The sequence below is a fragment of the Callospermophilus lateralis genome, chromosome 3, assembly GCF_048772815.1.
Source record: "Callospermophilus lateralis isolate mCalLat2 chromosome 3, mCalLat2.hap1, whole genome shotgun sequence".
Taxonomy (NCBI): domain Eukaryota; kingdom Metazoa; phylum Chordata; class Mammalia; order Rodentia; family Sciuridae; genus Callospermophilus; species Callospermophilus lateralis.
The window spans coordinates 62,181,849-62,199,502 of record NC_135307.1 but is presented as its reverse complement, the minus strand read 5'-3'; the positions used below and the strand labels follow the sequence as shown (position 1 = coordinate 62,199,502).

Below are 17,654 nucleotides of genomic sequence, written 5' to 3'. Positions count from 1 at the left end.
TTTTTTTAATTTCTAATATTCTGCTATGTAGAAATTTGCTAAATTCACTTATTAGAGATGCTTTTTGTTGATTCCTTGGGATTTGCTGCATAAAAAATCACATAATCTGTGAATTGAGGTGGCTCAATGTTTTCCTTTCCTATCCACCTTATTTTTCTTTTCTTATCACATTGAGTAGACCATCCAGCAAGAGACTGAGTAGGAATGAAAGCTGGCATTCCTTGTTCTCATTCAGTCTTTCACCATTAAGCATGATAATCTTACATTAGCTGTGGGTCAGATTTTTGTTTTTTACTCTTTTTTTTAATCCTCCACTTTTTTAAAAATTTATTTTTTATTCTACTTTGCTGTATATGACAACAGAATGCATTACAATTTATATTACACATATAGAGCACAATTTTTCATATCTCTGGTTGTATACAAAGTATATTCACCCATTTGTGTCTTCTTACATGTGCTTAGGATAATGATATCCATTTCATTCCATCATCTTTTTTTACCCCTTTTTACCTCCCTTCCCCTCCCTACCCTTCTGCTATCTAGAGTTTGTCTAATCCTTCCATGCTCCCCCTCCCAACCTCACTATGAATCAGCCCTCCTTATATCAGAGAATACATTCAGCATTTGGTTTTGGGGGATTGGCTAACTTCACTTAGCATTATCTTCTCTAACTCCATCCATTTACCTGCAAATGTCATGAGTTTATTCTCTTTTATTGCGGAGTAATATTCCATTGTGTATATATATCACATTTTCTTTATCCATTCATCTACTGAAGGATGTCTAAGTTTGCTTCCACAGTTTAGCTATTGTGAATTGTGCTGCTATAAACATTGATGTGGCTGTGTCTCTGTAGTATGCTATGCTATGTTTAAATCCTTTGGGTATAGACCACCAAGAAGAGGGATAGCTGGGTCAAATGGAGGTTCCATTCCCAGCTTTCCAAGGAATCTCCATACTGCTTTCCATATTGACTGCACCAATTTGCAGTCCCTCCAGCAATGTATGAGTGTGTCTTTTTCCCCACATCCTTGCCAACACTCACTGTTGTTTTATTCTTAATAGCTGCCATTCAGACTGGAATGAGATGAAATGTTAGAGTAGTTTTGGTTTGCATTTCTCTAATTGCTAGAGATATTGAACATTTTTTCATATATTTGTTGATTGATTGATTGTATATCATCTTATGAGAGGTTTCTGTTCAGTTCCTTGGTCTTTTTATTGATTGGGCTGTGTGTGTGTGTGTGTGTGTGTGTGTGTGTGTGTGTGTGTTTAGCTTTTTGAGTTCTTTATGTACCTTGAGCAGATTCCATTTTTCAGGTTAAGGAAGTTCCTTTCTATTCCTTGTTTGTTTAGTGTTTATCTTGAATGGATATTAAATTGCATCTGATGATTGTTTCAGTCTGTTAATGTGATTTACAGAGATTGATTTTCATATATTGAACTCCATTTACATATGCCCCCTCCCCTTGGTGGTTATAGAGTATCTTTTTATATATTGCTGGACCAACTTTGCTGGTTGATTGTTAAGGAGATTTTTATCTCCATTCATGAAGAATATTGGTCTGTGGTTTTATTTGCTAATGTCATTGTACATTTTCACTATCAGGATTGGGAAGTGTTCTCACTTATATTCTGGAAGATGCTTACAGAATTGATAATAGTTTCTCAATTAAGTATTGGGTAAGCTTTCTGTATTGGGAGGTATATAACTATAAATTCAGTTTCCTTGGTAGATATAAGACTGTTCCAGTTTCTTGTTTCTTCTTGAGTATGCTTTGGAAGTTTGTGCCTTTCAAAGAATTGATTTTTTTTTTTCCAGATTGAAGAATTTAAGAGCATAAAGTTGTTGGTAGTAATTCCTTAATTGTAATGAGGTCTTCTCTTTCATTCCTGACATTGATAATTTGTCTTCTCTCTTTTTTACTTTGTTATTGTAACTAGAGGCTTATCTGTTTTAATTTTTTTTCCAAAAAGTTGTTTGATTTCATTGATTTTTTTCCTATTGATTTTTCTGCTTTCTGCTTCATTGATTTCTGTGCCTTTTATCTTCCTTTTGCTTGCCTTGGGCTTTTCTTGATTGTCTTTTTTCAAATTTCTTTAGGTTAGAAGGTTATTGATTTGAGATCTTTCTAATGTAATATTTTTTTAATTGTAGATGGACACAATACCTTTATTTTATTTATTTATTTTCATGTGGTGCTGAGGATTGAATCCAGTGCCTCTCAAGCACTGTGCTACTGAGCTACAATTCCAGCCCTAATTAAGAATTTAAGGGCTGGGTTATGGCTCAGCAGTAAAGCACTTATCTAGCACATGCAAGACCCTGGGTTCGATCCTCAGCACCACATAAAAATAAATAAATAAAATAAAGATATTGTGTCCAAGTACAACTAAAAAATAAAAATATTTTTTTAAAAAAGAATTTAATGCTATAATTTTCCCTCTAAGCACTGCCTTAATTTTAATGTGCTATGTTTTAAATCTTCATTCATTTTCTAATGTTCTTTGCAACTTCATCTTTTACCTATATGCTATGTAGAAGTGTTGTGTCATTATATTTGGGCAATGTCCTGCTCCCCATCTCACACTCTCTCCATGGCATTCTTTTTATTTCTGATTTCTAGTTTAATTTCATTTTGGTTAGAGGACAAATTTAGTATGATTTGAATACTTATAAATTTGTGGATATTTTAAATAGTCTAGAATATGGTTTATCTTGTTAAATGCTCAAGGTTCACTTGAAAAAAATGCGTTCTGTTATTACTTGGTTGAGTAATGTATAAATGTCAATTAGGTTGATCCCCAATATTGAAAAAAAAAAAGAGAGAGAAAAAGTCAAGTTCCTTGATGATGTTGATCTTCTATATACTTGCTGATTTTCTGCTTATTCCATCTCAAATTGAGGTAGAATATTAAAGTATTCAAGTATGATCATAGATTTGTCTATTTGATCTTTCATGTCTATCAGTTTTTACTTTATGTATAATGAAACTCTTTGGTCAGGTGCCTACACATTTAAGATTGCTATGCCTTGGCGAATTGGCCTTTTTAATCATATGTAATATCCCCCTTTATTCCCAGTAATATTTTTAATGTAGCCACTCAGGTTTCTTTACATTTTGTACCAGCATATTTCATAGTATATCTTTTCCCATCCTTTTACTTTTAGCCTATATCATTAATTATATTTAAAGTGGATTTTTTTTATGAATAGCATATAGTTTGATAATTTTTTAAAATCCAGTTTGACGATTTCAGTTTTCCGATTGATGTGTTTAAACCAGGGGTCAACAAACTTTTTCTGTAAAACATCAGATAGTAAATATTTTAGGCATTGGGAGCCATAGGATCTCATTGGTACTACTTAACTCTTCTTTCCTCGGTCATCTTTGTTCTGCTATTGATCCTATCCAGGATCTTTACTCTTTTAGATATTTTTCAGTTCTAAAATTTCCACTTGGTTCCTTTTTATAGTTTCTGTTTCTCTGCTGAGGACTTCTATTCATATGAAATGTCTTTACCTTTACCTCAGAGAGCCTAGTTAACAGTAGCTGCTTTTAAGTCTTTGCTTATTCCAATGTTTGTCGCTGTAAGGTTGAGTTGATTGTTTTCTTCCTTTATTAATTGACCAGATTTTCCTGTTTCTTTCTTTTTGATTTGTATCCCACACATTTTGAATATTATAGTTTGAAACTCTGGGTTCTTTCAAAATCCTCCAGGGAATGTTTATTTATTTTATTTTAGCAGGCAGTTAACCTGTTTGGATTCAAATTGCAAGTTCTTTCTTGCCTTTTTTGGCTGATGATTCCAATTTTATTCCATTTTAAATATTTTGCAATGCAATTTTGAGTGTGTACTATCCATGCAGAATACAGGTATGAGCCTGGGACTTGTGAGCTTATACACAGGATTAGGGAACCCCTTCTCAGCTCTTTGCTCTTCACCGTACTTCTTTCATACTCTGGCTCCTGAGGACTCTTTTTCCTGGTCCTTTGGCCAGAAGGAGTTTTCTCTGAGTTTTAGCTTTCTGTACTGACACAGCTGCTGATACAACAGGATAACCAGGTCTCACCCCACTCTATACTCTTCAGACCACTGGTTGTTAGGTTGAGTTTCTTTATCTGGGCAGAAAAAAATGAGGGGTGGTTAACTGCTCATGTTGCTGCCATGAAGTTCTACAACTGGGCCTGCCTTCAAGGCAGGATGAGAAAAAGAAAAAAGGAAAGAAAAGATAAAGAAGGTCCAGGGATATAGCTCTGTGGCAGATCACCTGCCTAGCATATGCAAGGCCCTGAGTTCCATCTCTTCAGTGTCACTGAAAAATTAGAGGAGCTTCCCTCTACCTCTTAGCAGCCCATTTTCCTGGCCCTCTGTTCAAGTAGAACAGAATTTTTCTTGAAGTATTTATTTCTGTGTGTTTTGTCCAGAATTCTTGTAGTAATCAGTGGGTGAATGAAGTTAAATTGGGTTCATTTCTTCTTGGCCAGCACCAGATATCTCCCTTTAAAAAGTAAAATATTAATATTCCTTTATTTAGATCAAGCCAACTTTTCTCCATACTTTAATGGACTTTGTTTGCATGATATTGCAACCTTTGGTTTTGTTCTTCTATAGACCTTATAATTATGATAATTAACAGATATTTTTTTCAGAGCTCTGTATCCCGAGTTAACTAAGCACTCTGACACCTTTTTAAGCATTATTTAATGCTGCTTAATATAAAAAGGAACCTCTCAAGTACTTTCCTATAATAATAGCTTTAAAATCACTGGAATTAGATGATTATTAGCTTTAGTTTTCGTGTCAGAAAACTTTCTATACAAATAGGTTTTAAGAACTTGAAAATTGCATGGCTTGTTTACTGTGGAGCTAAAATTTGAAACCTTTATAATTCTTTGGATTTTTAAATCTGTGTTCGAAGACAAGCTTTCAGGTGAAAGACCTAAATAATGTGTTGTATTCATAGCTCTCTGGTTAATTATCAAAACTGCTATTGTCAGGAATGATTCAACAAAGATGATCCCAGTAATTTTTACCTTCTTCTAAGAATGCCATATATCATTTTCTTTAGCAAGGTATGATTTTCTGTGTCTTTCTCTGTCATTTTGCTCTACAATTAAATAAAATAAACAAAAATATAAGGGAGTCTCCGGCCAGAGCAATTAGGCAAGAAAAAGAGATAAAAGCATCTAAGAAGGAAGAAGTAAAATGGTCTCTGTTTGCAGATGAAGTGATCTAATATGTGGAAAACCCTAAAGACTTCACCAAAAAACTAATAAAATAATTCAAAATTCACATACAAAAATCAGTTAGAAGCTATGAATAGAATTTAAGAAATATAAAACAGTCAACAAAGGCCAACAATATAAAAATTAAAACTGGAATCACTTAAAAAGAAGCCAGATTACCTGAATGTTTGATTTGGGGAATACTTTGTACTGTACCTATTAGTCTGAAGGAAAAGCTCTGTGGAATCTTTTCAAAGAGTAAATTAATTCTATTACATTGAATTTAGCATATTTATCACATGGGAAGGTTACATCCTATACTGATAGAATTTACAGGAACAAATCCTGTATGAATATTTAGGGAAAGAATTGAAACCATAATGATTTGCTGAACACTCTCAATTAGTGGAATGAGAAGTATATGGCTGATGTGCAGTATCTGCTGATAACACCATTTTTTAATGTACTTTGCATTAGGGAGTGTGACGTTGAACATAAATTGTCTAATGAATTATCAGCCAGTACTTCCTGTGAAACAGAAATGATAACCTAGAAGTTCTTGCATGAATGAGTTAACATATATTCACAACCTAATGTATTTTAAGTAAATAGCTATATTTACTTAAGATAGTATTTTAAGTAAATTTTTGCTAGGTTGAGTTCCATGTCCTAGAGTAGAGGGAAGGATGGTTAGATTAATATTGAATATTTGGATTCATTAACTAATCTGTTTATGTACTTTGCTAGTTGTCATGTGATTATAAATATTATAAATTTTTTAATTGGAAGGATTGGTTTTGGGTGTGTGTGTGTGTGTGTGTGAATTCTAACAAAGCCATAATAATATCTACCATTTTATATTGCCAATAAGTATTTCATATGCTTATATAAAGTTAAATGCCACTTAATGCTAAGCACTCAGATCTTTTTACAAAAGTCTCAACCTGTAGTCTACTTCTTTCAAGAAATTTGTATATGTTGCTGTTTTTCTTGCCAAAATTTTTCTTCAAGATAAAGCAATAACCCCTTCTCAATTATAACTTAAGAAATTATATACTTATCCGAGTGATTGCTTTAAAAATGTTGGGACTTTTTCTTTATCTGCAGCGTGTGCAGCATACTTAATGAAATTGTCAGTTTTGATAGAAGCCTTCCTGAAAGTAGTTTCAGTTTGAAGAAATAAAAAGTTTACTCAGTAAATTTTTAATTAAATTAAATTCTTTAATAAGTGAGATAATCAGTTCATTCAATACCATTTTAGATATAAAGCTGGTATACTTAAGATTCGTAACTTGATTCTGAAGGCAATGCCAAAAATGGAATTCTAGGGTTATTTAGCTACATCTTATTCAAGAAAGGATTGTAAGGATCTTATATTTCTAAACTCTGATACAGTTGTCTCTGTTAACTGCCTTCTGGAAGTTATTGTAATTAGGCTTGACATTTAGTTTCAAAGCTATAGGCACCCCAGAAATAATTGTCTTTAAAAATTACTGTGCAGCTGTTCACAAATAATAGCATGACCAATAGCCTTTAACAAGCACTAACCCATACTCTTACCTAAACTCTTAGCCTAACCTCTCACCCAAGTTAGCACATACCTGTGTTACTTAGTAAAGACAGATTTTATTTATAAAGAGGCATATGCATAATTTTCCTGAAGCACAGACTAAAAATTATATTTTATTCCATTTTGAAATATCTTTTTGGCTAGGAAATAATTAAATGCCACAACTTATAAAATATCACATTAAAATTTATAGAGGTGAAAGCTAGTTTTTGCCTTCAGCACCCATTTGTTGAGTATCTACTAGATTTTGGCCTTAAGTAGTTAGAAGTTCAGAAATCTAAGAAGGGTCAGGCAAGCTTTTTCTGTAAAAGACCAGATAATAAATATCTTGGGCTTTGTCAGATATGTAGTTTCTACTCAACTCTGCCATTGTAGCATGAAAGCAGCCATAGATGGTTCATGAACAAATGAGCATGGTTGTGGCTCTATTAAAACTTTTATTTGTAAAGATTGCACCAGCCCTTGTACCACTGCTTATTGATCTCTGACTTCTGGTACAATGAGGTAAGGCTTATGAAAGAAACATACCTAGTATGCTGTGTGCACATGAGGAGAGGAGGACACAGAGAAAATCTCAAGGATGAGGGGACTTGTGAGTTGAGCATTGAAAAATGGGTGGTCCAGGAGAAGAGGCATGGAAAACCTTTGGGTCCATTTATTCCGAGTAGGCAGAGGCTGTGATGGGAGTCTAGTTTGTTGAAAAAGTGGTTGTCTTATGAAAAAATGTCATTCAGATCCTCTCCAACAGCATCTTTCTAAATATTGAAATTGTAGCTACTAAAATTCTGTTTGTTTTGTTAGATTGAACCCAAGGGCTGTCTACAACTGAGCTATACCCCTAGCCCTTTTTATTTCTTGAGATAGGATCTCACTAGGTTTGGCTTGAACTTATGATCCTCCTGCCTCAGTCTCCTGAATAGATGGGAAAACAGGCATAAGCCATGCCCAGCTAAAGGTAGCTTCTTAATATCCATACATAAGAAGATAAGTCATGGTATTTCATATTAAAATGGAAGCATACTCTAAACTGTCTTGTCCCTAGAGAAAATCTCATGTTTCACTTGAATCATTTCACATCCTGGAACGTGAAACTCTGCTGAACTATTTTCCCTGCCTATAAAAAAGCTCCTACTTGAAAAATGGAGTCTATCATCTCAGTATTAGGTATCAAAATACTGCTTTTGAGTTTATAAACCTTTTATTGAAATACCATATACCAAAAAAAGTATAGATTCATGGGCTGGGGATATAGCTCAGTTGGTAGAGTGCTTGTCTCACACGCATAAGGCCCTGGGTTCAATCCCCAGTACCACCTTAAAAAAAAAAAAAAAAAAAAAAAGTATATATCCCTAGGCATGGTGGTGACATCTGTAGTCCCAGCCACTAGGGAGGGAGGCTGAAGCAAGGGGATTACATGAACCTAGGAGTTTGAGAACAACTTCCCATCTCAGAAAAACAACCCCCCCAACAAAACAAAACAAAAACAACCAAGAAAAGTATATACCATACACATAGGAGAGTATATTTATTGACAATATATAACTGAATGATTTTTCACAAACATACTTATATTACCATGAAGCTACATTTTAATTGTTCACCATCACTGATTCAAGACTCTTAGATTGTTATTCTTTCTTAGTCATTTTTCATCTCTCAGCTTCCAGTCAGTTGTTTGACTTAAAATCCTATTTTGATAATAATTTGCTTGGGTGAAAGACAAGGTGGGCACAGACTACCTGTTCACCTTTTTCTTTAAGGACCTTCTCACATTCAGCTAGCTTTGGTGGCTGCTGCAGTGTAGGCTTCTATTTTCTTAATCCAAAATCATCCATTTCTTCCTCTTGTTATTGGCAGCCTAGCCAAGGATTCTGACTGGCAGGATTCAGCCACCTGCTTGCATAAGAAATAGGCAAACAGTAGAAAAGGAAAGAAGAATTTTAAATATTTTGATCAAACTGGGGAGAAGCAGCTAGATTGTTTATCACCCAGTCCCATAGAAGTGGTTACAGTTGAAGGTCTGGGGTTGTGGCTCAGAGGTAGAGCACTTGCCTACCATGCGGGAGGCACTGGGTTCGATCCTCAGCACCACATAAAAATAAAATAAGGATATTATGTTCATCTATAACTAAAAAATAAATATTTTTAAAAAAGTGGTTACAATTGATAGAAGCAAAGGCCGGGTGATATACATATCTAGCCAGAGAATATGTCCATCTTAATTTTCTTGGTTTCCTTCCTCAGTGGGCAGTAGTATAGGATTCAGAAAAATAGTTTTTAATTTTAATTTCAAAGGGACCCTTAATTTCAGTGTTTCATTCTGACATTCTCTCTTTACCTACAATAGTGCTTTCACACTGAAGGTAGCAATTTGGTGATCTTGACATCAATTTAGTGAGTTGAACTTATGACTAGCATTGAAAAAGAGACCAAGGAGCTGGGCACTGTGGTGCAAGCTTGTAATTTCACTGACGAGGGAGGCTGAGATAGGAAGATCACAAATTCAGGCCAGGCTCAGCAGTTTAGTGAGACTCCGTCTCAAATTTTAAAAAAATAAATAAAGAGATAGGGATGTAACTCAGTACTAAGTACCACTGGGATTCAAACCTGAGTACAAAAAGAGAAAGAAAGAAAATATTATGGTGTATTGTAAGTTGAGTATTTTGTGAAACTTTTGACTTGGTTTTTTATGTACTTATATGTTCACTAGATTATGATATAAATTTTATTTTTATATTGAGTCTTAAAAGTTAAAAAAAAAAAAGTTGGGCATGGTGGCACACTTCTATAACCCCAGCAACTCAGGAGATTGAAGCAGGAGGATCACAAGTTCAAGGTCAGCCTCAGTAACTTAGCAAAGCCCTAAACAACTTAGTGAGATCCTGTCTTAAAATAAAAAGGTCTGGGTATGTAGTTCAGTGGTTAAGTGCCCCAGCTTTCAATCCCAAGTACCCCCCAAAAAAAGTTTAAAAAAGATTGTCATAAATCTTATTTCAGCAATTTCAAATACCACCTAATAGTTTTTTTTTAGAGAGAGAGAATTTTTTTAATATTTATTTTTTTAGTTTTCGGCGGACACAACATCTTTGTGTGTGGTGCTAAGGATCGAACCCGGGCCACACACATGCCAGGTGAGCGCGCTACCACTTGAGCCACATCCCCAGCCCCAACCTAATAGTTTTAAGACTTTATTAGCTAATATTATGAATCAATGAAATGGAAACTTATTGTCTAGAGGAGCTTTTCTGTCTCTTGGGAAGTACAATCCATGTCATTTTAAGGTGCCAGTATAACTCAAAGATATTACATACAACAGCCCTCCTTTTCCAAATATTAATAAGTGGAGTTCAGCAGTATATGAAGGGATATACATTTGGACCTGATAGTGTTTATTCCAAGAAGGTAAAGCAAGGGTTGGATTAGTATACAAAAGCCAATTCAATTTATTAAATCAAGTACAATAGAAAAACCATTTGATTATCCTTAACAGTTGTGAAAAGCATTTAGCAAAATTAAATCTCTATGGTGAAAAAACTTTTCAGCAAACTAGGGAAGAAGAAAAAATTTCTACAGCTGAAAAAAAAAATATGTTCAAATAACATTAGGAACAAAGTAGGGTTGTCTCTTCTCAACCACTTCTATTGAATTATCTCAGGATCCCGAAGATTCTAGCATTCAATAAGGCCTTTTTATAGGCATAAAGATTGAAAAGAGTAAAGCTGTTTGCAAATGACATGATCGTGTATATAAACATGTTTAAATTTTTTTTTCAAACAGATACAACATTTTTTTATCCCTTTATTTTATTTATTCACTTTATGTGGTGCCAAGGATTGAACCTAGTGTCTCACACATGCTAGGCAAGCGCTCTACCACTGAGCCACAATCACAGCCCTAGGGACATGTCTAAAATTTTAAAGCCTGACATTAGCAACTATTGTCATGATATGGAGCAAGTAGAACCTTCATGAATTGCTGTTGGGTAGGTTAAATAGTACAATCACTTTGGAAAACAAATTGACAGTTTTTTGTGTTGTTTTGTTTTTTGTGGTGCTGGGGATTGAACCCAGGGTCTTGTGAATGCTAGGCAAGCACTCTACCAACCTAGCTATATCCCCAGCCCTGTTGGGGTTTTTTGTTTGTTTTGGTACTGGGGATTGAATTCTAGGGGCACTCAACCACTGAGTCATATTCCCAGCCCTATTTTGTATTTTATTTACAGATAGGGTCTCACTGAGTTGCTTAAATCCTTGCTTTTGCTGAGGCTGGCTTTGAGCTCTTGATCCTCCTGCTGCAGCCTCCCAAGCCACTGGGATTACAGGCACACACAGGCACACTGTTTTTTAAAGTCAAGTTAAATATACATACAACCCATCAATTCTCCAAGGTGTCACCCAAGGGAAAAGAAAATGTTTCTGCAGGAAGGCTTGTATTTGAATGTTCATAGAAACTTTATTTGTAATAGGTTAAAATTAGATATGACACTAACCTTATTAACAGGTGAGTGGATAGACAAGTGATGCACGCAGTAGGCTACTTAGCAGAAACAGATAAATTAGCTACTGTTATACACAAAGCACACATGATCCTGAAAACTTTATGCTGAGCAAAAAAGGTCTTACGCAAAAGAGTGTATGTGTGTTGCAGGATTCCACTGATGGGAAATCCTAGAATAGGGAAAACTTTCTGGGTACAAAAAACAGATTGGTGCTTGCCTGGGGCTGGGAGTCACAATGACTTTAGAAGGATACAACAGGACTTTTTTAGAATAATTTAAATGTTCCCTATCTTCACTTTAGTGGTAATTCTTGGGGATTTTTACATTTGGGGAAATTTATCATTTTTATTGTATGTAAATTACACCTCAGTAGAGTTTTCTTTTTTAAAGAAAGATTTAGACACTTAATTAAAAACCAAGTAAGTTAAATCATTGTTGGGGAAAAAAACCTTCTCTAATTAAAAAAAAATTTCTTAGGAAAGGTGAAAAAGATCTAGAGATGGATAGTGGTGAAAGTTATAGAACAGTGTGAATGAACTTAATGATACTAAGCCGAATACTTGAATGGTTAAAATGATAAATTTTATTATATATTAATCACAATAAGAATGGTAAAAATAATAAAGAGCCATGAAAACAAAAAAATCAGGAAGTAGAAAATTAGAGTTTTATTATCTTCAGATGGTATTTGCTTTGTACTGCTCAAAAATGACTTTCAAAAATAAGATGGGGGCGCTGGGTTTGTGGCTTAATGGTAGCACACTCTTCTGGTATGTGTGAGGCACCTGGTTCGATTCTTAGCAACACATAAAAATAAATAAAGGTATAAAAATAAATAAATAAAAATAAGATGGGATCTAATGTACTATTAAAAGACTACACATTAGTAATTTACATTAGTAGTTTACTAATGTGTAGTTTCTTTGATCAAAAAAGGTCATTAAACTGCTTAATTATAAGTAATGTCTACTTATAGTAGAGCCTCTATTCATGAAATATAATGAAGATATATTTTTTTTTACATTTTTTTAGTTGTAGATGGACACAGTATCTTTTATTTATTTTTTTAATGTGGTACTGAGGATCGAACCCAATGCTTAACGCATGCAAGGCAAGCGCTCAACCACTGAGCTACAATCCCAGCCCAAAATGTATGTTTTAATAGTGTCAAATATGTGACTATAAATTAGGAGTAGCAATATGTCAATGTAAATATCAAAATGTATCATCACATAGTATCAAATATGTGGATATAAATTAGGAGTGGCCAGTGTCATTTACTATAATTCAGTGTCCCAATAACCTTGATATTTCTAGAATTGAATGTAGACTGAAGGATATGCTTCTTCAACTGCTCTATCCTTTCGGTTAATGATTGTTAATGATTGTCCACTGATATTTTTTACAGCTAAAAATTTTATATTTAATTCTTTGTTTATAATTTTTATATTACCCTAGGTGTAAAACTAGATGAATCTGTAGCTACTTTCATTGTTCCTGCTCTTCATTTGCCTAGATTAATCAGAATAAAACTTCATGTAGTTCCTAAGGAGATTGACATGAATATCAGAGACAAAAAGAAAGATTTGCATATGATGTCCCTTTGGGAATACGACTGCTTTCTTGCATGGTGATTTGCTTCCACTTCCCAGGTTTTGAGCATGATAGGCAGTCAGAAGGTCTGCATGTCAAAAGCGGAATGTTTTCATCATTAACTTAAGTTGAGGGAGTTTATGATTGGCTGGATTACAATGTAGAAAGTGAATAGCTTTACAGTGAAGTATGTAGAGTTTGAAATTATTTAGGATGTCCACTTCTTGAGGGGGGGAACATTAGGTAGTAGTTGGCAATGAGCAGTGAAATGTAAACCAGTAACATAGCAGGGTCACAGGGTTTCTTTGAAATTGGCTTTAATGAATAGTTAAGTAACTTCTAGAGCAACAGCAGGTATACCAACTCTCTAAATAGGTAGAGACAAAGGGAGTCAATTAAGAAATATATCAGGAAAGCAAGATCAATTAATTGGATTAACTCTTGATAGAATCTCAGAGGTCATCATAAAGTCAGGATTTATGGCCAGAGGTTTCTCAATTTCAGAATTTTTTTTGGTAGTGCAGGTGCACTAAGGTAAGTTCTGTCTGGCCACTGAGTCCAATACCCACATTAACATTAGGTTTAACTTGTAGATGAAGCCCCCCTGAATAGGATGACCACCATGACTGTTCCAGAAAGAACCAACTAGGGTCAAAAACTACTGCTCAACATGAAGGAGAAATTAAACATCTGATTGGTGAAGAGGGCAGCAGTTGGACCCCAGTTCTCTAGGCAAACTTTGAACAGCAATAAATTTGAAAAGAGCACTCTTTGTCATTATCCTCTCAGAGACTACCCACTGTCCCTCTTCAGAGTGCTTTTTGCTTAAGCCTTACTTTACTTTCACGTACAATAAAGTTTTGTTGCTTGGCTTTTCATGTCTGACTTTCAAGTTTCTTTCATTGGAACACAAGAATCAAGGAATGGAGCTTAAGCTCCCTACTCCTGTGACAGAAATACCAAAGAAGGAAGCTTCTACATGAAAATGTTTTTAAGGGAAAAACATATCCTTATCATGGTTTATTTTGCTCTAGGAAAACACCACCAAGCCAGTGAAACACAGAATGTGATTGCATCAGACAAAGCCGAAATGTCAGCTGTGCATGAACATGAGCACAGCCACAACCACACGCAGCTGCACGCCTACATCGGTGTGTCCCTTGTACTGGGCTTCGTTTTTATGCTGCTGGTGGACCAGATTGGCAACTCCCATGTTCATGCTAGTGAAGGTGAGTGGCTCCTGGGCTTCCTGGACAGTATGATAAATTTGCAGTTTGAAAGCTTACTAACAATCGAATATTCAATCCGCGTTCAGTTGGGGGAGCTAGTGAGTTGTAGTATGGCTTTCGGTTGAGAGTCTAGGACAGAGGTTCTTAACCTATTTTATGCTGTGACCCCTTAAACAGTTTAAAGCCGATGGACCTTTTATTGGAATATTGGGTTTTTAAAAAATATGTATTTTTTAGTTGTAGTCGGACACAATACCTTTATTTTATTTATTTTTATGTGGTGTTGAGGCTTGAACCCAGGGCCTCGCATGTGCTAGGCAAGCGCTTTACCACTGAGCCACATCCCCAGGTCTGTAATGTTGTTTTTAAATGCAAAAAGCGTAGTACTCAAGACTAGAGAGAAAATCAATTATGTTGGAAAATAGTTACTAAACCTTTGGAACAAATTCATAATATAGAGTTGTGTGTCTTCTTTCTCAGTGCACTAAATAATGAGATTATACATTGAAATCCTGACTAAGCAAGTTTAATTTTTAAAAATTTTTTTATTTTTTGTGGTACTGAGGATTGAACCCAGGTGTTCTGCCACTGAGCCATCCCATCCCTTTTTCTATTTTATTTTGAAATAGGGTCTCACTTAAGTTGCCCAGGCTGCCCTCAAATTTTCAATCCTCCTGCCTCGGCCTCCTGAGTAGCTGAATTTACAATTGTGTGTCACCATGTCCATCAGTTTAATTTGGGTTTTTTTTTTGGACATTAGTATGATAGCTAATAGCTATAATAAGCAATAGTTGGATTAAGAACATTAAATGGTGAGGTGATCGTTATCAAGGCAGTGTGTTTGTCAAGTTGAATATCCAGTTGATTTTGTGTTTTCATTTTAGTGGTTGCTAATATGGAAAATCCTGGTTTACAAAGTACTTTCTTACAAATGTACTTAAATACATTCTTTACAAGGAAAGATAAACTTCTCTTAAGGACAGCTAGAATTTGCAAAAACTTTGTAAATTTAATTCCACCCATAGTAACTTTTTTTGTTAAGATCAATGAATTCATCTTTGACTAAATCAGCATCTTTGATATGGTTTATATTAAATAAAAAGAGAGGGCTGGGGATATAGCTCAGTTGGTAGAGTGCCTGCCTTACATGCACAAGGCCCTGGGTTCAATCCTTAGCACCACAAAAAAGGGTGGGGGGGGATTCTGATGCATAATAATTTGACCACTAAAATAAAGAACAACAATGAAATATAAGCCATCAAAAAAAAAAAAATAGGAATCTGTGAGCCCCATCCACATAATAGATCAAAGGAGAAGAGAGTGTACTAGCTTGCAGTAGATTGCTGAATGCCAATTGGTAAATTTGGAAAAGGTGCTGGAATTGGAAAAACTATCATTTTTGTAACCTTCATTGTAAAAGTTGACTCAAGTAAGAATCATCAATGAATGTTAAATCTAGGAGGTGAATTTTGATTTGCTTATTAGGGGAAAGTAGTCACTAAGTGAAGAAATCAAACAATACTTTAACCAGATAATCAAAATAGTATCACCAGCATTCTCCTTTTTGGTGTAGCTGAGTAAGCTATCAAACCTGCTTCCTTATAAATAACTATAAACTCTAGACGAAATTCATAAAATCACAGCCTTAAACACTTTGGAGCCAGGCGTGGAGACTGAGGCAGGAAGATCATAAGTTCAAGGACAATATCAGCAATTTAGCAAGACCCTGTCTTAAAATTTAAAATAAAAAAGACTAGGTTATAGCTCAGTGGTAAAGTATCCCTGGATTCAATCCCCAGTACCAAAAAATAAATAATAAAACAAAACATTAGTGAATATCCTAAAGCAGGTACATTTTGGAGGAAAGTAGAGTCAACACTTAGAATAAGTTTACTATTTTTACTACTTTTAACAGTGAACATCCTGTGAGGCAGCTAAAATTCTAATAGAAAACTCAGTCATTCTGGCCTACAGAACTAGAGGACAGAATTCAAGACAACCACAAGCACTGGAAAAAAAGAGAGAGAATACTAGAAAGGTGAGAACCAAAGAAACTCATCCTCAAATTCTGTATATATAAACTATTCAAGTTTCTGGCTGACCACTGAACCATTCTTACATGGGCAGACTCCCAGCAGCTGAGCTAAAGATCAAAGAACTAAACTGTTATTTGAACAGCTGCTCAAAAGACAATATTTGCAGTTTGAGCCAAATCAGGTTACTTAAAATGAAACAAAAATTCTTTAGAGGAATATAACAAAATCCAGAGTGTACATGAGATAATACTAACAGTGTCTGATCTACAATCCAAAATTAACACTTCAAGTGCACAGCAGGTGTACATCCTGCTTTAGACTAATACCCTGAGAAGCCTCACCTATGTAGTATTCTATCTAAGAATAGAGATTCAAAGAACACATCAGGGGGCTGGGGTTATGGCTCAATGGTAGAGCACCTTGCTTTGCCGGTGTGAGGCACTGGGTTCAATCTCAGCACCACATAAAAATAAAGATATTGTGTCCATCTACAAATTAAAATATTTTTTTAAAAAAAGAACACATCAGACAAATCTGAAAGAAGGGTTATTCTGTTACATACAAGAAAGGTACTAGGGCTGGGGTTGTGGCTCAGTGGTAGAGTGCTTGCCTAGCATGTGTGAGGCCCTGGGTTAATTGTCAGCACCACATATAAATAAATGAATAAAATAGAGGTTCTTCAACACCTAAAAAATTTTTTTTAAAAAAGTACAAGAAGAGTAATGTACTTTCTTGAAACGTATGTTCCAGAAATGTCAGTATCACATAAATGCAATATGTAATTCTAGACAGGATCCTTCCTGGAAAGGAAGAATGTCCTGAAGGACATTATTGGGCAACTGACAAAATTAGAATATGCAAGAGACTTTCTAAAAAGTATCAATGTTAAACTTGCTAAGGTTGTATAAGATAATATCCTTCCTCTCTCAAAATACACATTGAAGTATCTGGGGATAGAGGGTTATGGTATATGCAACTTTCTCTTAAATGGTACAGAAAAGATTTGTGTATATGAGCAAACACAAAAGTAATAAAGCAAGTGGTCAAGCTGAGAAAGGGTTCTATGGATATATATTAAATTACTCTCACAACTTTTCTAGAAGTTTAAAGTTAATTTTCAAATAAAGATTTTTAAAAGTCAAGGTGGAGCTGGGAATGTAGCTTAGTGGTAGAGTGAGTACATGCTTATTAGCATGCAAGAGGTCCTGACTTCAATCCCCAATATTAAGCAACATAAAACAAAAAGCACCTTTGGTCTAAAAAAGTTTTCAATCTTTTTGTTCTCACTATTCCTGTTTTTGCCATAGACATATTTAAAAATAAAATATTAGCTGGGTGCAGTGGCTCATGCCTATAATCCCAGTGACTTAGATGGCTAAGGCAGGAGGATTGCAAGTTTGAGGCCAACCTTGGCAACTTAGTGGGACCCTGTCTCAAAAAAAAAAAAAAGGCTAGAGAAGAGACATGGCTCAGTGGTAAGGCACTATTGGATTC

At 34.9% G+C, this 17,654-nt stretch overlaps 1 protein-coding gene and 1 non-coding gene across 5 annotated transcripts in view; both read left to right on the top strand.

Annotated features, from left to right (window-relative positions):
* Slc39a9 (solute carrier family 39 member 9) overlaps positions 1 to 17,654 on the top strand; it is a 62,535-nt gene that overhangs the window by 31,154 nt on the left and 13,727 nt on the right. For 2 of the 4 annotated variants that reach the window (XM_076850319.2, XM_076850315.2), the window contains exon 3: positions 13,930 to 14,124. The exons of 1 other annotated variant lie outside the window; for it this stretch is intronic. In XM_076850319.2, coding sequence (XP_076706434.1) covers positions 13,930 to 14,124 — 195 coding nt within the window. Of the gene's footprint in view, positions 1 to 9,874; positions 9,936 to 13,929; positions 14,125 to 17,654 lie in introns of those variants that run through there. One more of the 4 variants, XM_076850318.2, reaches the window with a different exon arrangement.
* On the top strand, positions 8,047 to 8,119 carry Trnav-cac (transfer RNA valine (anticodon CAC)). The gene has a single exon. It is a non-coding gene; the product is annotated as a tRNA-Val (tRNA).